At 39.0% G+C, this 25,003-nt stretch overlaps 2 protein-coding genes across 10 annotated transcripts; one reads left to right on the top strand and one right to left on the bottom strand.

The window, feature by feature from the left end:
• Positions 1 to 1,264: 1,264 nt before the first annotated feature.
• USP16 (ubiquitin specific peptidase 16) lies at positions 1,265 to 20,378 on the bottom strand. 8 transcript variants are annotated; one of them, XM_085073494.1, is made up of 18 exons: positions 20,297 to 20,378; positions 18,122 to 18,220; positions 16,358 to 16,542; positions 15,615 to 15,718; positions 13,199 to 13,302; positions 11,258 to 11,439; positions 10,175 to 10,267; positions 9,390 to 9,520; positions 8,980 to 9,067; positions 8,354 to 8,432; positions 7,376 to 7,467; positions 6,588 to 6,644; positions 5,534 to 5,701; positions 4,273 to 4,939; positions 3,909 to 4,003; positions 2,613 to 2,699; positions 2,208 to 2,361; positions 1,265 to 1,587 (listed from the first exon to the last, which is right to left on the bottom strand). In XM_085073494.1, exons 2-18 carry the CDS (start codon positions 18,180 to 18,182, stop codon positions 1,463 to 1,465), a joined length of 2,472 nt encoding a protein of 823 aa, XP_084929620.1. In that variant the 5' UTR covers positions 18,183 to 18,220; positions 20,297 to 20,378; the 3' UTR covers positions 1,265 to 1,462. The 8 variants fall into 8 exon arrangements, with proteins under 8 accessions (XP_084929620.1, XP_084929610.1, XP_084929647.1 ...); XM_085073484.1 differs by having other exon boundaries at positions 20,225 to 20,367; XM_085073521.1 differs by having other exon boundaries at positions 11,258 to 11,436; positions 20,225 to 20,367.
• On the top strand, positions 20,052 to 24,897 carry RWDD2B (RWD domain containing 2B). 2 transcript variants are annotated; one of them, XM_085073584.1, is made up of 5 exons: positions 20,052 to 20,183; positions 21,267 to 21,485; positions 21,572 to 21,639; positions 22,764 to 23,129; positions 23,745 to 24,897. In XM_085073584.1, the coding sequence occupies exons 2-5, from the start codon at positions 21,279 to 21,281 to the stop codon at positions 23,980 to 23,982; spliced, it is 879 nt and encodes a 292-aa protein (XP_084929710.1). In that variant the 5' UTR covers positions 20,052 to 20,183; positions 21,267 to 21,278; the 3' UTR covers positions 23,983 to 24,897. The 2 variants fall into 2 exon arrangements, with proteins under 2 accessions (XP_084929710.1, XP_084929702.1); XM_085073576.1 differs by lacking the exon at positions 20,052 to 20,183 and adding an exon at positions 20,456 to 20,837.
• Positions 24,898 to 25,003: the final 106 nt, after the last annotated feature.

Below are 25,003 nucleotides of genomic sequence, written 5' to 3'. Positions count from 1 at the left end.
GGGGAAATTTAGGGTAGATAGAAGCAATTCTTCCCTGTAAGGTTGGTGAAGCTCTGGTACAGGTTGCCCAGAGAAGCTGTGGCTGCCCCTGGATCCCTGGAAGTGCTTAAGGCCAGGCTGGACAACCTCTGAACAACCTGGTCTAGTGTCCCTGCCCATTGCAGGGGATTGGAACTGGATAGTCTATAAGGTCCTTTCCAACACAAACTGTTCTATGATTGTGTGATTCATTTTTTTTACATGCATCTCTATCCTCACCCTTTTAAGTCCCCATGCTCTCAAAAGGGCAGCCTGACAGCAGTGAACTGCATCACATTCTAATGACCTTAAAAATAAACGCTGAGCAGCACTACCTAGCATGATGCAGAGTGCTGGAATCTTTCAACTGAAGCCCCCTGGTAAGATTAATCTTGGGAAGTAAACAGCTTATGTGTCTCCAAGTAGCTTGAAAGGAGAACTGCACTTGAAATCCAAGCCACTTCAATAATTAATCCTTTTACTACTCTTGCCAGCGCTACTCTATCTCACAACCAGAAGGGAGTGGAAGGCTAAATCAAGTCTGGAACTATCTTATGTCTAAATAAGGCTGCCATACAACAACTCTACTAATGCTGGCTTTATAGTCAGTTGCTGGTGTGGCTGAAAAATAAACTCAGCAAGTTTTCAGAAGGATTGGCATACTGCTGTAGTCAGCTGCACGAAGGCTACCGCTGATGGCTCTAAGGGTTACAAGAACAAGATGCTCATTTTCTTAGTAAGGCTGTTGTGAAAAATGCGCTGAATGTAAGCAGCTGCTGCTCTAGCATGGCAGAGCCAAGATTTTATTAATATGAAAGGCAACATAACCTAGCTTGTGGAGAACTTTAAAGTTACAAGTCACTGCAGGACTAGTGGTCTTCCGCCTGCAGTGCAGAAAGGCTACATGGAACTGCCTGAAGTGAGGGAGAGAGAGTGAGCCAAGCACTCAGCCTTGCCAAAGCACCAGCAAAAGAATTCCTGGAGTATTTGCAAACTTGAGGGCTCCTCTACTGGATATAAACCAACAGTGAGAAGAGAGCTGAAGCTGCAATTGTCTTGGCTTTTAAGATGTGTAGAAAGGAACAGCTTCTTATGCTTGGAACTCAGGTCTAAAAAACACATGGAACACATGATAGCTGAGATTAACTACAGTTCAAAATTAGAGCTGGTTGCTTTAAAGTGAAAAAGCTGCTGATCAAGGTTCGTATCAACACCCAAATTACTCAACAAAAACTCAAAGCTGTAATTTTGGGAAAAACTTTTATTGAAAAGTAGTGGAAACACTGGAAAAAGTATAAGTTAACTGCTTGTCAGGGTGTCTAAGATGCATAAAGTGAATTCCTGCTATACAGTAGCTCCAACACGTTAACAACATGATTTGCAAGTCTGCCTTCGCTCAGATCACCAAGGAAGGTGGCTGCACATACAACAAAGCTCTGATGAATTACAGCAGCCTCTCATAGAACAGAAGATAGGCTTGGGAGCTCAGCACTTTGGACACAGAGACAGCTTGTACGTGGGTATCACTGATGTGGAACCACTGACCTTTGACTGGCTCAGTTTCGAAAGCTGTGAAAGGGAAAAATTAGGGGTAAAAGTTATAACAAAGAATTGAAGCAATCAGTTCTGTTACTGTTCTTCAGTAGGAATGATAGAGTACAATCACAGAAGCAGTGAGTTGGGAAAAACCTCCAAGATTGAGTCCAACCTGTGACTGATGTCAACCAGATCAGAGCACTGAGTGCCACATCCGGTTGCTCCCCAAATACCTCCAGGGATGGGGATGCCACCACTTCCTTGCGCAGCCCCTTCCAATATTTAACCACCATTTTTTTTGTCTTCATTTCTTTCTGATGTCCAACCTGAACCTCCCCTGCTGCAGCTTGAGAGCATTTCCTCTTGTCCTGTCACTGGTTCCCTGGGAACAGAGCCCGACCCCCTCTTGGTTACACCCTCCTTTCAGGCTGTTCTGGAGACTGAAGTCTCCCCTGAACCTCCTTTTTCCAGGCTGAAACCCCCCAGCTCCCTCAGCTGCTCCTAGTAGGATTTCACCAGCTTCATTGTCCTTCTCAGAGAACTTACCTGCCATGGCAGGATGCTGGAACTAGATGATCTTTAAGGCCCCTTCCAACCCAAACCATTCTGTGATTCTATAAGAAGTAATTTGTAAAACATTTCTAATGATTTACCTTGAAGTTGTCCTCGAAGGACAAGATCAGAGAGGTGGTTGTTCATAGCTCTCATTTTAACATAGGCAGTGTAGTGCCCAGATCTCATTGTTCCGCTGTGTTCAACAACTCCATAGAGAGAGTACAAGACCTTTGTATTCCCTTCAGCCACGTTCTAGAAAACCACAAGTTTAGCTATGTCAGCCAGGTACTGGGTTTTGAAGAATGTAAACTCTTTGTTTGCTGATGGAATGGAAACTGGTCATTAGAGATTCATGCAAGCACTACAGCTATGAGCAGTTAAGTACAAGTTACTACACAAATTATCAGGCTTGACAAGCGTTCTACGAAGATTTTGTTATGTAGCTTTGTTGTGAAAGCACATTAGAACATGGGAAAGGAGAATCTGATTGTTTTCCCACTTACTTTACATTTAGCTGTACAGAAAGGAGCCAAGTCTATAACTTCAGGGAACTTGATATGCCTGTTAACCTTCCGCAGATTAAATCCAGCCTTAAACAACCAAAGTAGAGGAAAACCCCATAATGTTAAAATGGAGCATATTAAAACCATGCTTAGTTACTAAATGTTTCAGGTTAAAGTTTCAACAATACAAAATTAATTTTACATTACACAAAACTGGGAAAAAGAAAAATTCTTTTTCTTTCTCTGATGTCCAGTTTTCTGGCATTATTTCCTTGCCCCCACATGCTGCACTGGAGCACATTAAGATGGCTCTTCAGCTCACTCATACATTAATGTAGTGGTAGCAAAAGTGGAAAAAGAATCAGCTCTAATGCACTTCAGTAACTATGAAGTTATAACTAACTCTTGCTTCTCAGATACTGTAACATGCCTGAGGATCTGATCTTAGAGCACACAAACTGATGCAAACTGTGCTCCCACCTTAAGCAAATAATCGTCCAGTATCAAACTGGGAAAACAAAAGGAAATGATAAATGTTATTCTCTTCATATCACAGTCTCGGAATAGGCTACACATTTCCATTTTCTATATGAAATTGGTTTTCATCTAATTAAAGTTGCCTCCCTTATTTTTCAGCTTGACCAAAACACCAAATGGGTTTAAATTTAGAAGAGGCAGTACTGTCTCCCTTTCTTTTTCTCCTCTCTTGAAAAGCTAAAGCCCTGAATTAAATTTTTCTACAGCTTGGGAATGAAGAGGTGACTTTACTTCAGTGTCTGTAAATAAAATTTAAGTTACTTTGCTTTCCTTTCATCCTTCCTTCTCCCCTCAAGGCTCAGAATCCTCTCTTTTCCACTTCTGCCAACTTATTTATTACTTATTTGTTACTTATTTGTTATTAGTAAGGGATCCTATTTATCGATACCTAATGAAATGTATGAGCCCATGAACTGCTGTAATAGTAGGAAACCATTAATGCTAGGATTCTGCTTAATACAGTAAGCAATAAGAATAATGAGAGAATATGTTGTGAATGTGCTCACAAAACAGTGTTTTCCAGTTAATTAAGGAAATACTCTTTCAGGAAAACACACCTCAACGCCTCAAAGACCACAAAACACAATGCTGCACACCTGCACACAATGCCTTCCAAATTTTGGGGGAAAAAACCAACTAGTTTTATAGAAAATAAAAGTAATGTTAGCATGTTTTCAAGTTAAGCTAGTACTACATGCATATGTACATATACAAACATATTAACCTGAGGCTATATACATGTATCAGCCTGCTACTTACATGCTGAAACCTCTTTAAGTGAAGGGTTAAAATTGGAGGAGCTAGAGAGATGAGCATCTGCTTTTTGGCATTAGTATAAACATACTTCTTTTCACCTGCAGAAAAGAAAAACCACCAAAGATTAAAACAGATGTTTTGTATCAAAACAAATGTTACAGCAGGAACTTCTTTATTTTCATTATTTAAAAGGGTACAATGTCATCTACTACAAGAACTGAGAAGCTGAGCACTCCCCTTTAACGTGATGAATGAAAGTAGACAACGTTATACAAATACCACTTTAAGGATATTCCCCCCACCCTTACCCACCCAAGCAGCAGATAGAGATATATTTAAAGTTTTCTTTTAAAAAAGTTTGTCATACTTTTTATGTTGTTCTTTGGTCCACAATGCCTTTGTGTACACACATCACACAGTAGTTTATTGGTCTCGGTAAGTGTTTCATTACGGGTAAATTGATACAAACAGTGATGGATTGAACCCTCCTCTGGGTTCAGCTCGTCCCTGTTTGCCAGAGTACAAAATGCCGTTTCGGGGTCGTCCATCGATACTTCACACATCTTGTTAGGAACAGGCTGAAGGCCATCCAAGGTGCTCGTGTCAGATTCATTGGCACCCATGTGGAGTTTTGAAAAGTCCGTAGCAAGCTCTTCCTCATCTTCGTTGTCATCTTCCTCCTCTTTCAAAGACAGGTTGTCAAGGCCATTGACAAACTTCATAGGAGAATCTAAGACTTCCATAGAGAGATCCATGAGAGACTCATTTTCTTCACATTCTCGTTCTGGCTCTCCTGTATTTTCATGCATGCTCTCAACTTCTGTACTATCTCCCTGTATGGTCAAGCCTTTCTGAGTTAAGCAGTGATCTTTGCAATCATGTGATGATTCCTCTTCTTGCTTCTTATCAAGAGCCTCAGAGTTCATTTCAGTCTCTTCTTGGTTATACTCGACATCCATCTCCAGCTGTTCACTTGCACAGAGGTCTGTCAAGTGAAGCACCTTTCCTTGAAGTTTTTGCTGCCGGCGCTGGCTCTGCACATTTGAATACATAATATACAAGAGTACAAAAACCACAGTAAGTATAAATTACATTTAGCATTTTTTACCACTTCTTTATCAGAATGTTTGTTGCATGCCATAGATGCACAAGGCAGGAGAGGGAAGATTAAGCTACGATTTAATGATCAGAGGCAATCAATTCCACTAATACTGAATTTATCCTCATTCAAGCACAGTTCCCACTGCTCCCCGTTACACAATATCATCAAAATACAGCTAATGATTCCCTTGCTATCTTCCTGATCCTTTCTTATATATACATTCTGAAGTTTTGTGAATATTCTTGCAATCAATGGCTGGAAAACAGTCTGATACAAATTAAGGCTACTTCAGACAGGTAACAAATTCTACATTGCTCTGGATATTAGCCTATTCCTACACAGCAATGCTCAACAGAGCATGTAACTTCTTTACAGCAAAAACACGGGTATAATTGGTCTTTTCGGTTGTGCATCTGAATGAGGAGAAATTCTAAGCTGTCTCCTCCTCCATGTCAACTAAGGCAACAAAAAGAATTTGTTTTAACAGAAACAGCAAGCACAATGTGAAATACCCATCCAAACCAACCTTGGCTTGTTTTTTGGCCTGTTTCTTTGCTTTTTTCTGAAGGTGCTTGCTTGTACCGGGGGGCTCATCTTTCTCCTTAAGGTAATGGTCATTCATTTTATCCTCTTCATCTTCAGATTCCTTTTCTTTGTTTTTTTTAATGTTCTCTCTCTTTGTAATTTTCACTTTCTACAAAACCCAGAAAGCCACAAAACCACCACAGAAACAGATATATTATCTGAGTTTTCAGTTCAAATATAACATTTTAATGATATAACATATAACTAATTCACACCCTGATGTTAATGAAAGGAGTGTCTCACTCCAGAAGGTCCACATGAATCAAGGATTTGCAGAATGAAACAGTATGTTAAAGTAAGGCTGTTGAGGGGGCCAAATTCTCAACCTGTAAAGGGGCAACATTACCTTTGCCTCTAACAGATCTCATTAAAGGCACTGTAAAGTAACAGTTTACACAAGCAGAGACATTTTCAGTTGAATTGCCTGCACAGAACTTGTTTGCTTCTGCTAACATGAAACTTGTTTGTGGCAGAAGACGTGCTCCCTTTGGCTGTAGGGGTTTCATTCCAACATTTAGTAATTAACTTTTGAGTGAGCAGTGCAACACAGCAAATCTGAAATATTACATATATAGACTATCAATACAAAACACAAAGTAAATCAAGTACTTTGAGTGTCTGGAGATTGATCAAATGATTATTCACATAATATCCTATCAACATTTTTTAAACTTTATTCCATAACCTGAATATTAGGAGAAGTGTTCTTTGACTCAGTGCAGGAAAATAGATGAAAAAAAGTGAAAAAAACCTCCAAAGGACTCAAACAACCTGATTCTCCAAACAGTTGATTCTTCACATACAATTTATGAGCCACAACTTACAGGAATGACTTATGAAAAATCTTATTCTTTATCTTCCTGTGCAATTTTGACTTGTAAAAGAGACTTCTATAAAGATGCTTAAATTTGCTTCCTAATGGTTGAAAAACAAGTATTTCCATATAAACAAAAAAAACTCCCTAAGCCAAAAAGCAGCTATGTACAATTTCTTACCTGAACATCTAGTACAGGAAGCGACAAATCAAGGAAAGACTCATGGACCAAGGATACCTGTAAATGAATAATCAAGAGTCCAATTTAATTTTGTTTGGAAGCAGCTGGCTTGATGTCAATAGGTGTATTTGTATGTTTGCATTCAGTTCACATTCAAGGCCTGCCTTCACTTGTGCACACAACTATAAAACACAGCTTATCTACCTCCACAAATAGCTTCCAATGACCAAAATGCAGCAATCACAGTACCACAGAAATGAGCAGGAAATACTTCTACGAATTTCAGTTATCTAGTGAGACTGCATCTTAGGGCCTGGGAGACTAATAGCTGTAATCTGTCATGGTATTCACCTAACCCACTTGCTAATACACTCAGTTACTTCATTCTCAGCATATATTATCCCAGTAATGCTGTCTTAACTGTTGTCCTGGCAATCCCATGGTCTTTTCATTGTGGGAAATATCAATCCCTTGAATGAAAAAGGAAAGGGCCCCTGAAAAACTAATTTGCTCTACAATCTCTGACACTGGAAGGTGTTCACTGGGAATCGAAGAGTTCTGGCAGAGGCAACTTGCTGTTGCTGACCTCTTTTTCTGGAAGGCTTTAGAAAGGAACTGAAAGATTAACTTTTTAACACAAGGGAAGAAAAGATTCCAGCCAAATCATGTTTCTTTTTGAAAAGCATGCAGCTAGTCAACTCTTATTTCTACAGACAGTCACTCTGGGGTTCTCCTGCAGATTACAGGACATTACACTCTAGGTTATTCAGAGTGGGAAGTTTACTTACAGTTCTGCATTCCTCACACATAATTGTGCTGGTTAATTCTCCACCAAAGATTCGATCTACAAAACTTTGTATTCCATTTTTCCTCTCATATTCTGAGAATTCAAAAAGTATATAGTAAAGTTAATAGTATTACATAAATATACTGGCAACCAATTTCAATATGGTATACCAAATAAAAAAAAAGGAGAACACAACATGTGAGATTGTATGACAGAACATGTTGGCCTTTTCTGGTTTCCTCAGGAAAGGAATTATAGCAAGATTCTTAAATTATGAATCTTTTGTATATCAAAGATTCAGGGTGAAAACCTGATTCAGGGGTGAAAACATATTTGCAGAAGACAACTTGGTTAAAACACACCTTTACCACTTCCTCCGCTCAAATGCATTTCTCTATTTTCTCAGAAGTACTGCATCTCAGTAAGAACTCCTGTTTTCTCTCAGGACTGAAACAACTATCTGAACTTAAAAAACAACCACCAACTTTTGTCTGACAAACAAAACCAATTTCCTCAAGTTGTATTTTCAGAGTAGCAAACCACTTGAATTTAAATTGGCAGCTCATCTCCTAAGTCATGCTGAAAAGTTTAAAACATTCATTGTTTGGATTTTTTAATACCACTGTTATGTAACAGTAGATTAAGACGGGCTACATAAATTTTACCCACATGCTAGTATTTTAATTTCTTACATATTTGAATGATTAATCACTGCCCAAACATATTTTAATGTATGATGTCTAGAGAATCAAGTCTCTCTTATCCTGTTATGAAGGGAATGTCACCAAGTTCAGCAAGACATTTAAATATAGACTAAAGCTATTGAGCCTTTTATTCTAGATACACACATATTCAAGAGGTGGCATAAAGTTGTACAGTTAAACATGTATCTTTTAGCTGATACTATTAATGTTACTTTATATATGTCAACAAAACAGAAGATTTTACAAGTTACTGATGCTATGATAACTTATTTTACCTTTAATTTTCTTTTTAAGTTCTTCTTCATTTTCTTTGTTAGAGTCACTCAGCGCCTTTAGTATTCCAACACTTACTTGCTGAAATTTTCAAAACAAATATACTCTGTAAAATTTCCTACACTAATTCAGTAAACTAGTTCATTTTATGATGTGTTTCAGATGGAGGAAAAAGTATAATCTTCACCAATTAAGAGAATCAATACAAACAACACAAGTGTACCTGTAGAACTACAAAATAGTTCCTGTAGATACGAAAAAAAAAAAATCAACTAAGAAACAACTTGCAACCATAATGTTCCAGTTAATATGTAAGAAAATCAGTCTAAGTCTGGCCCAGATTAAAACTGGCAAAAAAACCCTATGGAATTTCTGCAAGTGCATTTCAGAAATGAAGACAAAAGGACATTCTTTAGGGTGACTACCCATACTCCAAACCTATGTTATCTGTGGGTTCCCTTTGCTAATATACTTCAAGTAAGTGCTGTGGGCAGCACAACCACTCTACAGAGGCTGCCATATCTCAGAAACCATGTTCTTTCTTCCCTCAGCAGAAAAAAGAGTCTAAAGACTCTGGGTCTGGGGTATGAAGAAGAAGGGTATGCACAACTGTGACATGAGCACTCACCTGTATTTCTTCTGCTCTCATTCCATCAAGTAAGTAACGAAGCAATTCATGACTATCTTGCTGCTGGTAACCTTTAAATCGTATTGCTCTGTTAAATGAAATTGTGAAGACATAAACAAAGCAAAAACAATTCACACCAAACACACATGCACAAAGTCTCCAGGATGTATGTATAAAAAAGCAACAAGTGTCTACATATGATATTTTCTAAAAATATGAAGCCAGCTAATCAGTATGTCACTGAATATCTTTCATTTTACTGCTGTTAATTTATAGTGTTCTCTTCATTCAAAAAATTTTTATATGCTATATTCTGAGCTGGAGATTAAAAAAAGGGGAAAAAACTGACAGTCTTTTAAACAACAAACTTTTTCATACTTACTATGACATGCAATTGTACAGATACTCACTTTTTACAAACCTGAGCAAAAAGTTCCTTAGGAGTCACTACCCCTTTTTTTGTCTCTTGCATTTCTGTCACGAACTGATGCATTGCTAATGTTAAAGGACCTGGCTGATCTAGTTTTATTAGCTGAGGTTCCTGTTTGAAAGAAAAGCAACAGAGCTGTTTTGCCTTAATTCAATGACAGATTCTTCTGCAGTTAATTTTTCTTTTTCAGTTCCTGAAAACTATTGTCAAATAGAATACACAAAATTCCAAAATTGCAGTAAGTTAACCTGACGAAAACAACACATGGTTTTTCATAAAATGATAGCAAAACTCAGTTACTTATTGCTTCGTTCAAAGTGTGTATTTCTTGCTTTTACTAGGAAAAAACCCCAATATCTTAAAAAAGGTTGTGCATTTGCTTTGCTATCCAAATCTCTAACTGTAAAGACAGGTGTATTATTTAAGTTAGTGCCACAGACATTCGCTAATTTCCTACTTTGCATTTAGACAAGTGGCACTATAGCAAGAGTTACACATTTTCGTCCCTTAAATAACATCATCATAATGTAAGCACTCCTTCTATGACAGAGTATTGAATCACTGCTCTTACACTGTGAACAAAATACCTCCACTGACTACAGAAGCAGCTTTATGGAAGTTATTGGTGAAAATTCCTGCTGATTTTACATCTTAATCTTGACAGTACTTAGCTGGAACAGCTCTAAAATTGAGAGATAAGTACTGGTTGTTTCCTTAACAGCCTGGAAGGTGAGGACAAACAGCATGGAAGTCAAAATATATTACCATGCATAACTCAGGTGACTCAATTTTAACCGTTGTGCCAGGCATTTTAGCTTCTTTAAGCAGCTCCCTCAGGACTGGAGTTTGTGATAAATTCTGTAGAACATGAAAGACAGAAAGAGATTGGAAACTGGAAACAAGAGGAAGTGCAGCTGAACTCTACTAGACATGGAATTTGTAGAAACCAGTTTAGCAGCAATTTATTTTCCCAAACATGGAACTAAAGTGGTTAACTACCACTCTAGAATTTCCATCTGCATTTAACAGTTAAAGGTACATTCCACACAGCTAATGGGACTTCCAATGCCCTCTATACATATTATTCAGATTGCAGAAACCCTAAATCTATTGTTGTATAGTTCTTTTGACAACTGTATTTACTAGTGTCTGTTTCCAAAAAAATCAAAAGGTAAAATGCACTGTGTGTATCTGCTTGGTTTAAGGTGTTTAAAAGTAAATCAAAAGCAGTTTACTAAAATCTGCAAGTACAGTGGGAATTTTGTTTGAGTAAAGCTTCAGTATCATGAGCCAAAGAGCACAAGATCACATGTGAGTTTCAAAACACATGAAAGAGCAAGTTTCTTCTACACTGCTTAGCTGAACAAGTCACACAAGATGGCAATGCCTGCAAACATACTCATCCTGTTTTTTTCATCCAATATTTACTTTTGATTTCCTGTTGCTGAGATATAAAATAAACACCCACGGCCTTTGTGTACTAATCCCTTATAGTTTAAGAGGTCAGCAAGGATGATGTGTCAGACTATTCCATTTTTTCAAAAGTAACTAGGAAGTTGGGCATGCTTAATTTATTTCAGTGAAAAATGCTGTCCCTCAAAGACAAGGCAGTTTATTGTATTTCCCCTTAAAGCATGTCTGAACCTGCAGCTCCATTTCTTTGTATTTCTCTAGGCCAACACACTATTTTTAGAAAGAAGCCATCATTCCTGTCAGATGAAAAAAAATCACATTCTAATTGTGTCACTGTAAAATGCTGGGGGCAGGGTTGTCACGGGCTGTTTTTCATTTTGTTTGCGTCTTTTTCTTCTATTCAAAGTTTTTCTAAAAACAACAAGTGTTTTGTACCTGCATCACTGCATTAAAGAAACATGTATTCCCCAAGTTACTAAGTCCTTTCACAGTAACTTCTGCATTATTAGTTGAATGAGAATTTTCTTCTTTAAGTGAAACTTCTTTTTCTTGCTCATTTTTGCTGTCTTTCTCTACTTTTTTATTTTCAAGTTCTTTGTTCTCTTGTTGTTTTTCTACTGAAATAATAAAAACATATCACATATTAACATAGTAACAGGGTACAGCCTAGGAAAGATTATTACAGCCAGCAGCAATCTATGATGTTTAGAACTTACACATATGATAATTAATTCTTTAATTTTAAAATGTAAAACTACTGGTTTAGATTCTTAAACTGTCTAGGTAAGAGAAGCTAAAAAATAAGCAGAAAAAACCAACAACAACAAATCAAGAATCCCCTGAAATGCAATTTCAGGTCAGCATGCAAATTAAATGTCTCTTGGCCCACAAGCCATTAATGTCAACAACCTCTGAAATTCTGCATGTGTTAGCTCAAATTTTATTCCTGTGTCAAAATCACCTATGTGAGGACTTTCTACAACATCCAGCAGGCTCCCACTGTCAAAGCATTCTCATATTCATTTCATGTACCTAAATAGATGACACTGAGAGGTTTACAGTCTTCAAGACAAGTTAAAAATATTTTCCCACAAATTACTTCTGTGTACTGCTGAAATTTCAATGACCTGCTTAATAAAGCCATAAGGGAGTTCCAGGCAGTTCTCAGAATAACACCCACACTGGTTCTGCCAGTTTGGCAGTCAGCTATTGATTAGGTTTCTGATAAATAGGGCTGTGAGCTAAAATTAACTTTAAAATCAAGTAACGCCAGTTCAGAGAAAGCAAGGAAAATGGACAATTCAATCTTTGGACAAGATGGATGGACAACACCACATGAAGCACCTGAAACAGGCAACAACTGCATCCAGGTATTCATTTGTTTTCCAGTTCCTATGTGAGAAGAAAATTCTGGCAACCAATATGAAGTTCAAATATTGGATACAGAGAAACCGTGTGTCTGGGGAAGACTGACCACTTAAAAAGCTCTGCTCCCTGTGGGAAAACCTCAACTGCTTTCTGAACAAATTGAACTTAGAGACAGCCACGTGGCATTGCTGGATGTTTGTTCCATTTCCCACAGGGACTGTGATTTTACCCAAGTGTTGGAATTTGACAGCCATTTGTAATAGCATTTATTTTTATATGCAAATTCTTCCAAGTTTACTAGTGGAAATACCTTGGACAAAACCAGTTTTGCCATCACGGAAACCAGGAGGTTTTGCTGGGTTTTTCTTCTTTTAACCAATCATATTTTACAGACACACTGCAGGCTGAACACAGTATTTTAGAGACTTGTGAAAGCACTGCAGCTCCCTATACTAAATGTACAGACCCAATGACAAAACCTCTGTATACTACGCCTTCCATTAGGAAATGCGCTGCCACAGCTGGAGACTTAGTCATTCCAGATGATACATTTGCAAATATCCACAAAAACACTTTTAAAAAAGAAAATAAAATTATAAGCAATGACAATTGTTCTTTAGATCTCAAGACAGAACAGACTGAACAACATGATGAATAAACACAGTATCCTAAGTACTGAAAGTCAATTCCCTACTCACAGAAACACTGAATGTCACATTTTTAAAAAGTCACAGTAAAACTGTCTTTTTTTTTCCTCCTATTCTTGTATGTCTTGTCTGTAAAAGTTTAGGGGATGCTGAGCAAAATCCTGACCGAATTAGGTCCCCAGGCTAGGATGTTACTTCTGATATCAGAATTGTGACAAAGTAGATAAAAAAGGGGAGAAATTAGGTTTTTCCTTTACCATAACATGCTAAATCTAATGTAGTGTAAATTCTGGATTTATAGTATTGTCTCCAACATTTAGGAGACCTTCTGATTTACTGTATCTATGCTATAATTACTTACCTGTATGTGATGAGTCAATACCAACTTGTTTTCTAACAAAATCCACAGTCTGGCCCAAAAGGGTCGAAGTTTTATATGGAACTTCATTATCACATAGGTAGCACCTGTCTCCGCCGCCCCCAAAAGAAAACAATTAATCCTATTTTTTTTCTATTATTTAAAAATCCTCAACTATTTGCTTGTTTGATGCAATTCATTACACAGAGTTATAACATTACAAGGTTTAGTTTAAGATTTAAAAGTCTTAGAGGAGAGTTCAATCTACTTATCACAAAAATAAAACAATTAAAAATTATCTTTAGTAAATTATTTTGGTGACTAGAGGCTGCAATTTACAAATATAAATTAGACTCTTAACAGATGTGCTTAGAAACCTTGCTGCAAGAAAAATAAAAGTTGGGAAAAATTTTCCAAAAATCAAGAAACTTGGATATCAGGCCCCAAAAGAAATTACTTACAAAAATTTTGGCATGGAAAAATATTTTGAATATTCAAGCCAAGCAAGTATTTAATTGCATTTAAATTGGGTAAGAAATAATTCTGGTGTCAACCATTAAACCTGCAGACTTTTATTTGCTCTTCTACTTCTGATACAAACCCTACTTGTCTCTTTATGAGCAAAGAAGTGCATGGTTTTGCCAGTATTCTGCTTTAGACAAAATTGTAGGAGAAGCTGCAGTGATGAAGGCTCAAGAAGGGTAAAATCCATCCAGAACACACACAGCTGAAGGAGTTTTACATGTACTAATTTTGTAGTTCTACCCAAAAAGCTCTTTGAAGAGGTGGCAAAAGGCACTGATACTTCTGCATTTTGGAAAACACAAATTACAGTTCTTAGGCAGATGTCAGGATTCCCATAAGTCAGACTCAATTTTCTGATATAAAAAGCAGCAGAAGGCTGCAGCAAAGTGTTTCCCTAAATCTCTAGCATCCCTGGCACTAGCTGTAATCATCACATTTCTTCCTATGTCATTAAAAAAAATCGGCTGAGCTTTTAGATCCCTCATTATTTATCTACTGTCTGTCTAGTTAATCATAAAAATAGGCATTCTCACTCCTGGAATAACAAAGGATAGTTACTTCCATAGTGGGTTTTAACACCGTAACATTCTATCTGGCAAAAAATTGTAGACAACCTTGAAAGAATCAAGGGATTGGAAAAGGTTTTGTTAGTGATGACTGTTTGACCAGCACTGAAAATGTGTACAACAGCACTTGTAAACACAAAAGAGCAAAACTTAGTGAATTCCTAGAACTCTTCATCTCCAAAATATCTTTTAAGTGTTTACAGTTATTATTTATATCCAATTTGAACCACATGGGCATGCACACCATAGAGAGATTTATTCACACGTTCATATCATTAATAAAAGCAAAAACAGTTTTGATCAGAATTTTTGTACTAGGCCCTCTGTGAAATACAGTTCTTGACTGTGGGTTTGATTTATAACTAATTTATAGCCAATATATCAATCTTTGAATAATTTCTTGGGCAAGTTCATACAACAAAGAAATTCTAGAAGGAAGCCAAAACATCTTACTTTGACAACTTCCTCTCATCTGCAAATACTTTGATTAAAAAACAGGAAAAATAAAGCACTTCAAACTCACAATTTTTAACACTAATTTAAATTCACAAAGAGAAGTTCATTAATTCACTAGTAATAATGTAATTAATAATGTCCATTTCCATTTTAGAATTCATCAAAAGTAGTAATCATTACACATAAGTGCTAAGTATGATCAATGACCAAAATGAGAGACACAAAGTTACGAAACCAGGTTACTAAGCAAAACAAAAACTCTTTATGTCACGTATAGTATTTCTGTATAGGATAGTTTAGAAAATAAGGGCTCCCCCTTACATATAGAAGTGTGTAATTACTTTTGAGAGAAACAAATACTGCCAGGGACACAGATTTTGTATTGCTTGATCCAGTGGCATCTTGGAATTCTAGCTGTGCTTCCTGTCTACATGTGATATTAAAAAATCATGTTTACCGAGAAGATAAAAGTTTGTCACTAAGTGCACATCAGAAGAAACTTTCTCCCAAGGTCAGTAAAATCTAGAACTACAGATCAACATTTGTTTCCATGTGACAGTATTCTGACCAACTAAAAGCAGTAAAATATGAAGTCAACCACATTTACTAGTGTAAAATAGGTCAAGTTGAACCACGATTATGAATTTTTTAAAAATCATAATCATAATCTAATAATAATCTAATCATAAATCTTGCAGGAAAATAACACTTATTCTGCAAATCTCAGGAAAGACTGCTGGGAATTATGTGTTTGGAAACAGTGTAATACAGGCCTCGGGAGAAACCCCAGAATTCACCAAGAGATGATAAATTGTATCCTAGCCTCTATTGCCCCCTAGCTCTGTCTTGTAAGTGTTGTCTGACAAACTCACCACACACTCCAGTTGTCCAAACTGAGAACCAAACAGTGAGGATCTGATCTTGGTGTTGTGTAATGCTTTAAAGCATGCTGGTCTGGAGAATTTCTGTCACAGCCCTAAAATATTGATAACCAGAAGTGTCACAAAATCCACTTGACTGTCAATGAAACACACATAAAGTCAGAGTACAAACAAAGTATTAAAATGAAAACTGTTCAATTACATTGAATTAGTTAAGATCAACAGATGGCTATCTATTTCAAAATACTTATTTCTGTACATAGATAATTTACTGAGTGCAGAATAGAGCTGCTCTGGGACCCAAACATTTAATTAAACAAATTCCAGTTTGAACACCTGAAAGAATGAAACAGAAAAAAAACCTATTCAGCATGCAGAGTTCCAAATTCAATGAACTAATGTGAGCACTAAGATTTTATTGTAAAAAACCCACAGATTCGGAGCATTTTTATTTTCTCAGCAGAATAATTCAAACTTTCTAGGAAAACAAGTCCTCAAGATGGTGTTCTAGCCTTAAGTCTGCTAAAGGCCTTTGGGCCATCTTTCAAGTACTTCATTTGATGTTCAGAGCAAACATTTTTTAATCACACTCCACAGTATATAAAGCTATCTAGGCAGCACCATTTTTACCACAAAAAAAGAGAGAATATAAGCGTTTAATTAGAAACTCTCTTGTTCCACTATATTATGAGACACTGAAAGGTATTAAGACAAATTAACAACAAAAGAGATACCCTATGGCCACATTTTAGGCATAACCATATCGAAGTGCCTTCATCAGTCTCCTCCTCCTCCTCAGCCTTCTCTTGTGTCTTACTGTCTGCCTTGCAGTCCTGACAATCATGCCATTCCACATTCTGCAATGCCTTTCTCAGATGCCCTTGGTCCAGTCCTTTACGAATATGCTTGCACACAGGCTCTACAAAATAAAAAGCCCAAGAAGGATGTAGGTAGCGTAACAAATGCAAGTATTAAAGAAACAGGCAGAAATCCAGAAGCAAGGATAGTCTTTCTAGAGCCAAAGAAACAACGACAATTTATCCCAGTATCAGAAGGAAACCTTTTGTTACCAGCATTCACAATCTGGGTACAGTGTTGCTGCATGCCAAGCTTTACTTGCACGTGTTTTTATTGCTCAGATAGTGTGACAGCTTTGAATCCGTCTTTTTTGAGGCAAGATTACAGCTTCAAGATAGCAAACTCCTCTTTGCAGAAGCTGAAATTGGTGCAAATTTTTGTACCTACAGTACCTGTTCTCTTCCTGTCCAAGATTACCGGATTTCATCACAGTGCAAATGTTAGCCCAAAAACAGACTAACACACATATTAAGAAGCATTCTTTTAGCCTTCCTAAAAAACACAAACTTCATCTACAACCTCAAAATTGTCGTTTAAAAAAACAAACCAAAAATTTTTTAATATGGACAACTACTGTTACAGTGGAATTATTCACCATGAACAGTCTTTGTTTCATTGGTGGCTTTACAGGACTTAGTCATGGTAAGATAACCCATTTATAGGCAAAGAAGTGAGATGCCACCAGCAGTTAGAACAAGGAACAGTTACAGCACACGTTGACCCTGACTCCAGGATACAAAAAAGCACCCAGCACCCCCAAAAACCAAACCAGACAAAAGCAGCATTAGAGACAGAAGCTAACAGAAGGAGACCAGACCATCAGGAAACAATATAGAGCAGACTTAAATTTAAACAGGACATCCCACCAAGCCTCCTCAAACTGTAAATGCTCTCTCTCCCATCTAAATTAACCTGGCTCAACTCACTCTCCCAGCTGGGATCAACAAAAAAGATGGGAAAGATACAATCTGTGGTGGTAGAAGAGAATGCTACACAACACAAGTGAAAACAAAAGCTACAATAACCAGGGTAAATGAGATAAAGAAAAATAAATTTCAGCACAGGTGAGATCCAATGGAGCTAGGAGAATAAAATTTACTGTTTTGGAATTAGGAACTATTAAGAACAGAAGGACAGGAAGAAGACATTTTAACCAAAATACACTATGAGGGCTGAAGTGTCCAGGGTCAGTACCAAATTAGCTTCTAGAATATAGGCAAATTGTTTCACAGAAAGTATTTTAATCACAGCTTTTACTGCTAAAGCAAGAAACTTCTGCAACAAAATTTTCATTAGGAAAATCCAATTTAAGTTTAGCAGCTGACTCCACAAACCCTTTATATTCTGAGGAATTTTATACAAAAATTCTGTATCAATGAAGAACTCTCTCTGAGTTTCCAGAAAACCAGAAAATAATCTCAGTTTCCAAGACAGGATTACTATTTTCTAGCATACTTAGAAAAGTAACAACACCAATATTTCTTGCTAGACTTGAGTTCTAAATAAAAAAATCTGGATTTCATAAATGAGACTTCAACTCCAGTGACTAGTGTAAAGGCCTTCTAATGTTAATCAGCTTTCAAGCTTTCTTTGAGGTTAAAAGAAACATTAGATCCACAGAAATCTCCAAGGAAACATACTCAGTATATCCGGAGACTCATCAGACTGTGCAGTTTTGCCTTTGATGCGTTTCTTTCCCATATTTGTAGTGTGCAATCGTTCCTAAAAGGAACAGTAACCTAGCAAAGAAAAACAGTAAAATTAGAAAGCAGTTTTGGTTTTACTTGTTCATTGCTAGCTAAGTTATTTCCACGGCAAAGGTGTCCCTTGAGGTGAATTAACTTATTTTGACGTTATCAAAACAAAAAAAATTAATTATATTTTAACATGAAACAATTGTAACTGTTGTATAGACAGGATCACAGTGTGAATTACAAAACCTAAATGATTTAAATTCTTAAATCAAAAGCACTGCACAAAATAACAAGATTGGAAACTTTAGTATCAAAAATCCTACAAACCTTAAGGATTTAACTAACACCACAGGGATTTCATGAAAAAGATTGGTTTTGTCCCAATTAAATCTTGAAGTTATTTGCATTTGCAACCCTTTTGTTTTGTTTACTGCAAATGTGGCTAGCACAGGTCTTTCCCATGAGAAATCCTTTTGTGTTTTATAAATAAAGATAAAGTTTGGATGTTATTAAAAACAGTGTCCCAAGATCTGGACGGTGCAGGCCTGGCCAATCAGGCCTAGGGGGAGGTTTCTGACTGACCAATCTGGGTGACTTTTGAAAACTCTATATATACGATGAAATCAAAACAATAAAGGCTTTTTCCTTCTTGCCACTGAGAACTGACTTCCTTACTCTGCTAGCTGCTCAACAGCGACATGCAAAGTCCCTGTGTCTTTGAAGTCTAACATATGTAAAGTACTCTTAACATATTGAAAATATACAGCCAACAGGAGTTACAATTTTTCAATTTCTTTACTCAGGAAGATTTATCATCGCCTTCCTCACATATCAAGATGGGTCTGTTATTAGCTATACCTGTGGACCCTTCTCAACAAGAGTGACCTACCACTACAGAGTGCTAAGCCAAGTGCTTGGCTTCAGATAGGTGGTTACTGCACATATGATAGAACACTTTTGGTGTTCAATATAGCTCAATATATGCTATACAATGAAAACAAGGGAAGCTAAAAGGGTTCAAAATCAAGTCTCTGCAATCTCTGCAGGCTGGCTTAACGCTGCTGCCCACCCTTCATGTAAACACAGCCAACACTAAATCTGACCTGGAAGACACCCTTCCAAAGCCATTTCTTTGCTTGCACTTGGCAGCACATCAGCCCCAGAGCACAACTGCCTACGTGAAGCTGTCACAACCGAAAAATTAAGCCAGACCAAGAGAATCAGAGAGAAAAACTAAGTTGGGAAGAGCTGATACTCACAGAGGATGTTTTGTATAAAAAGCCATCTACAAACATGAGCATGCTTGCACAAGCAAACTCTTAACGCAGATGACCCAGTTGTTGATGGCTGGTTGGCAGCCACTTAATCCAGAGCAGATGACCAATTTCTGCAACTTAGCATTCAATTTGTTCAGAAAAAGAAATAACAGTTCATCCAACAACCTTCCTCTACGGCACACTTTTCTGCAAAAAACCTAGAACACTTCCTCTTGTATGAACAACTTTTAATTGTTAAAATCCTTTCCTAATTGTCCTTGCTCCTGCCGGGAAGGCAGGACAGCATCAACACGTGGAGCTGTTAATTTAACCACGCTGGGCCTGGGCAGACCTGTCCGACAGGCTCCGCATCAGCCTTTCCAGGGCACAGCCCTCAGCAGGAAATGCACAGCCTAAACGACTGAAGCCGTTTATATTTCTTAAGATAAGCTAGCGCGGTCTGTACAGGACCAAACGGGCACCTGCATTTGACGGACACGCGGGAAGAGCGCGCTCCGAGGCCCGTCCGGGCAGCCCCGCTGGCAGGCCGGACCCTCTCGCCAGCCGCACTTCCCGCCCCGCGGGGCGCAGCCCAGCCTCCAACCCGGGCCGCCCCCGCCTGCTGCCGATTGGCCCGCGCCACGACTGACAGGTGCCGCAGCCAATCGGCAGCGCCGCGCAGCCCGGCCGGAGCGGCGGCTGCAGCGCGCCGGCGGAGCGAAGCCCGGGCTGGTAGGAGAGCGGCCGCGGTGGTAAGAACGCGGCGGTGGCCCCGGGGTCTCCCGTTCCTCACCTGCCGGTGCGGCAGGGCGAACAACTTGGTGGCGCATGGCTCCACCGGGCGGGGCAGGCGGCAACCTCTCACCTCAATCACCGGTGGCGGGGCGGCGGTCACCGGGTGCCATGCGCGCTTCCGGCGCGCTGCATTGTGGGGCCGTGACGAGCGTGGGGAGCGGGCAGGGTACGCGCATGCGCGGGTGCCACCCCGCCCCGCTCTCCCCGCCCTGCTCTCCCCGCCCCGCCAGTGTGAGGGCGCAGGTGGACCTGGGGGAGGGGAGCGGGAGCGCTGTGCTCGGGGGCAGGAAGGCTCGGCAGCGCTCACGGCGTTCGGGAGCGCTGTGCTCGGGGCAGGAAGGCTCGGCAGCGCTCACGGCGTTCGGGAGCGCTGTGCTCGGGGCAGGAAGGCTCGGCAGCGCTCACGGCGTTCGGGAGGGCTGTGCTCGGGGGCAGGAAGGCTCCGCAGCGCTCACGGTGTTTGGTAGCGGCCCTCACGGCAGCCCTGTGTGGCAAACGTTGGTTTGGTGACACGGCAGGGTGTCGTGTCTCACCTCAGGACCATGGAAACCGCGTGGGCTGTCTGTGTGCGTGACCCAGACTGCCCGGCAGACACGAGCCGGCTATGATGGGTTTGTTCATAACTATTAATATACATTAAGTCTGCAGCTTCCTCGTAAGGGGAAGTGGAGAGGCAGACACACTCTGGCGACCAGTGACAGGACCCGGGGGCAGGGCATGAAGCTGTGTCAGGGGAGCTTTAGGTTAAAAATTAGAAAAAAAGGTTCTAGAGGGTGTTTGAGCACGGGAACAGGCTCCTCGGGGAAATGCTCACTGCACCGGTCTGACAGAGCTCAAGAGTTTGGACAATCCTCCCGAGCACGGGGTGTGACTCTTGAGGTGTCTTGTGCAGGGCCAGGAGTTGGACTCGATGGTCCTTGTTGGTTCCTTCTAGCTCAGCATATTCTGTGATTCTGTAACATGATTTGTATAGGATTTGTATAGGAACTTTGTCCCATATTCAAGCTGTGTCTTTCTTCCCTGAGTTTTTCTTTCCTCAGGGAGCAACAGAAATGGCCAACCAAGAAGAAGCAGAGATACAAATTTCAGAATTAGATTTACTGTCTAGCATGTTTCCTTACGAAGAAGAGTTTGCTGTGACAGACCAACTGGCTCTAGCTGAACTGAAACACTATGTTGAAAATGAGTCTGCAGAGGTGCCATCTTCAAAAGTTCAGTTTGTACTGAGTGTAAAGGCAGAGGTGCCTAATGCCTCCATGGTACTGTAAACACTTAAAAAATTATTTTATTACTTTTTGAGATTTTAGGGCTTACTTGAACTAAGCATTTGCTCATTTGTTTTTAGGTGGAATTCTCTATGGCCTGTGCTTTACCATTTAAATATCCAACTGTTCTCCCAGAAATTACTGTGAGGTATGACTGTTAATAAAAATATTTAAAAGTTTGTGTTGCACAAATACAGTTATGATAAAAGAAAGTGCTCCTTTTTTTTGTTTGGCAGTTTTGTTACTGCCAAATTAAGCTGGGCAGACAACAGCGTGGAAGAAAAACAAGTATACAAACTTACGATTTCTCTGGTGTGCTCAGTGAATAAGTGAGGAAAAGGGAAAAAGTGTAAAGGAGCCATCACCTATACAGAAGGGTTACATGTTGATACTGTTCATAGGTCTGATGTTCAATAAGAGAGACTTGTCTGTTTTGATAAAGCTTAACAGTAACTAAAGGGTTGAAAAAATAGTCAAAGTTCTTACTCTTCCCTTGTCACAACACTGTTTCTGCAAGCCATCTGATATTTTTTCATTTCTGTTTAAAGAAGACTTGTGTATTACAGGAAATAAGTTCAGCCACCATACTTACTTTTCAAGTACCTTTTCCTTGATTTTGATTTACAGACTGGTAGTACTGTTTGGGAATTCAAGACTTAGCACACCAATTAAATACTAATTAATATGTTTTCATAGCTAATATGGTTTAAATATCAATAGCAAAAGCATACAATCTACCTATGCTTGATTTTCTTGGCAGCTTGAAGAAAAATTTTTGAAAGTTATGAGGCTGGGGAAGGGTCCTGGGGCACAAGTTCTGTGAAGAGCAGCTGAGGGAGCTGGGTTTGTTTAGCCTGGAGAAAAGGAGGCTCAGGATAGATCATTCTCCAGAATTGCCTGAAAGGTTTTAGCCAGGTGGGATCAGCCTCTTCTCCCAGGGAACCTGCAACAGGATGAGGGGAAGTGGCCTCAAACTGTGCCAGGGCAGGTTCAGATAGGACATCAGGAAGAATTTCTTCATGGAAGGGGTGGTCAGTCACTGGAAGGAGCTGCCCAGGGAGGTGGTGGACTCCCCCCCCTTGGAGGTGATCAGGGAACAACCAGATGTGGCACTCAGTGCTCTGGTTTGGTTGACAAGGTGATCATTGGATAAAGGTTGGACTTGATCTTGGAGGTCTTTTCCAACCCTAAGGATTCTATTATTCTGTGTTTCTAGAAACATGCTAAATTGTAAGCACATATATGTTTATATGCATTTATCTTGTTCTTTAGGTCATCATTATTAAGCCGCTCTCAGCAGATTCTCCTGAACTCTGATCTAAAAGCATATCTGATGCAAAACTGCCATGGCGAGCCTTGCATGCTGAGTGCGAGGGAATGGGTTAAAGACCACGCAGCTGCTTACATTGACAAAGAGCTTTCATCTTCCTCAATGACAGCCTCAGATGCCACACAATCAGAAGTCACTATGTTCACTCGATTGTGGATCTACAGCCATCACATTTACAACAAGCAAAAAAGAAAGAATATTATTGACTGGGCAAAAGAGCTCTCTCTGTCAGGGTTTTGCATGCCAGGGAAACCAGGTGTTGTTTGTGTAGAAGGTTTACAAAGTAGTTGTGAAGAGTTCTGGTCAAGGTTAGTTTTCCTTTGTACTTAAATGCCATTCGTAGGTAGAATATTGCATTTTGTTAAGTTATACATGTGGCCAGAAGGTGGGAAATCCAACCGTCTGCCAGCCTGTGAAGATCTGCAAAGTATTTGTTTTTATAATAATGCATTTACAACTCTGAATATCCACTGTACTGTTGGTTGCAACAGTCAAAGCAACCACTACTGCATGGTGCACGTATATTTCTGTTTTATTTTCCTCCGAGTTTCACTTTTATAGAGACGGACTGCAGTTGTATTAGATATGTGTGCTGTTATATCATTCTGCTCCCACCATTTATCCTTCTGGGCAGTGCAGGCTAAATGAGCATTGTAATTTGATTATATCAGCTAAAACTATGTGAGAATTCTTAGCACAGGGAAGAATTTTTAGTCCTGGGGAGATGTAAAAAACCCAAGCTCCTCTTACTAGAGTGTTTGCATGGGAGTAGTATTTCCATTACCAACTTGTGAACCATTAGGTCTGTCAGTATATATACACAAATGGAATTTGCTGACTTTTGTGATAGTAGTTATTCCATAGCATTTCCTAAAATAATCTTTATTTTATAGGTAGATTAATATTTATCCAATTGCTTTCAGGATAAGAAGATTAACGTGGAAAAGAATTCTTATTCGGCACAGAGAAGATGTTTCTTTGGAAGGTGGAGGACATGCTGAGATCCAGAACCAACGGAAGTTCCCCACTTTGGAAGAAAAATGTTTTGATGCACATGGTGCCAGGGGAAATCATATGGATTTGGGGCAATTATATCATTTTTTAGAAGAAAAAGGATGTGCTGACATATTTCAAATGTACTTCGGGGTTGAAGGGCATTGAGGGGGTTGAAGATCCACAAAGGCCTCAGCACCTATGTTTGTAATATAATCCTCATAACAGAGTCCTCAGCTTTTCTGCTACAGTTGATCAGAGAGGGAATTAATAATTCATGCCTTATGTGATGAATCCAGTTTTCAAAGAAAACAAATATCTAGTGAAATCCTGAATAATGAAAATGACTATATGAATGCTTTATACACTTTCCAGTTTTAAGGACATTTAGGGTACCTGCCTACTTACAATGAAAGAAAATGTGTTTGATAACCTACTGCACAGTTACACAACTACAGATGGATGAACAGATGCAATATGGTGAATGAATATATGAATAAGACAAAAATGGAGTGTGGGTATCTCAGGAGTGAGAATATGATGTTTACATTAATTGTTACCGTTTACATACATGAAGACTTTTTTAAAACCATCTTCTACTTTCTACCTGGAAGTTTAGTAAGCCATGAGAACATATTTTATTTAAAAACTAACAAAGGGAGGGAGCAAGTTTACAAGAATCTTGGTCATGCTACCAGGATGAGGTAGGATGCCTACTGCAAGGCATAAGAATTTTCTGTAGGTAAAAGCACGTGTGCAGGTAAGAGAGATACCATGGTGGCTCCACTACATCTGTTTGTGTAAAGCAGCAGTTTACTAAGGATTGGGCTCCCTTACAGCACGCTCCAAAATTGTGACATGATCCTCAGCCTTCTGAATTTGCAAGTTTTCAGTCCTGTAATATGAAGTGCATTATGCTGCGTGTGTTTTTGAGACCGGTTTCAAGACATTGTATCAATGAATGCTAATTTTATGGATACTGTATCTAAATCCCACGGTACAAAAAAAAGCAGACATTGGTTTCTTTGGATTAAATATTTTTATTAAATATTGATTAAATATTTCTGTACTCATCCAGTAAAATCGCTAACATTGAGATCTCTGGTACGGAGATGGAACACCTTTTGCAGTGATACTTCACAGCGATATTACTCGACGAGTGTGGGTGAAACTTTCCCAAAGCCACACT

The sequence above is a fragment of the Lichenostomus cassidix genome, chromosome 1, assembly GCF_008360975.1.
Source record: "Lichenostomus cassidix isolate B80296 chromosome 1, HeHo_3.0, whole genome shotgun sequence".
Classification (NCBI taxonomy): domain Eukaryota; kingdom Metazoa; phylum Chordata; class Aves; order Passeriformes; family Meliphagidae; genus Lichenostomus; species Lichenostomus cassidix.
This window is presented reverse-complemented; position numbering and strand designations above follow the sequence as displayed.

What these genes read in the sequence shown, in the direction of transcription:
- USP16 (XM_085073494.1), bottom strand. Translation starts at nt 18,182, where the DNA reads ATGGGAAAGAAACGCATCAAAGGCAAAACTGCACAGTCTGATGAGTCT. An exon ending in TCTTTAATGCAGTGATGCAG is followed by an intron (nt 10,268 to 11,257) that starts GTACAAAACACT and finishes CATGTTCTACAG; the next exon opens with AATTTATCACAAACTCCAGT. An exon ending in ACTTAAAGAGGTTTCAGCAT is followed by an intron (nt 2,700 to 3,908) that starts GTAAGTAGCAGG and finishes TGGTTGTTTAAG; the next exon opens with GCTGGATTTAATCTGCGGAA.
- RWDD2B (XM_085073584.1), top strand. Translation starts at nt 21,279, where the DNA reads ATGGCCAACCAAGAAGAAGCAGAGATACAAATTTCAGAATTAGATTTA. An exon ending in AGGTGCCTAATGCCTCCATG is followed by an intron (nt 21,486 to 21,571) that starts GTACTGTAAACA and finishes ATTTGTTTTTAG; the next exon opens with GTGGAATTCTCTATGGCCTG. An exon ending in CTCCCAGAAATTACTGTGAG is followed by an intron (nt 21,640 to 22,763) that starts GTATGACTGTTA and finishes CTTGTTCTTTAG; the next exon opens with GTCATCATTATTAAGCCGCT.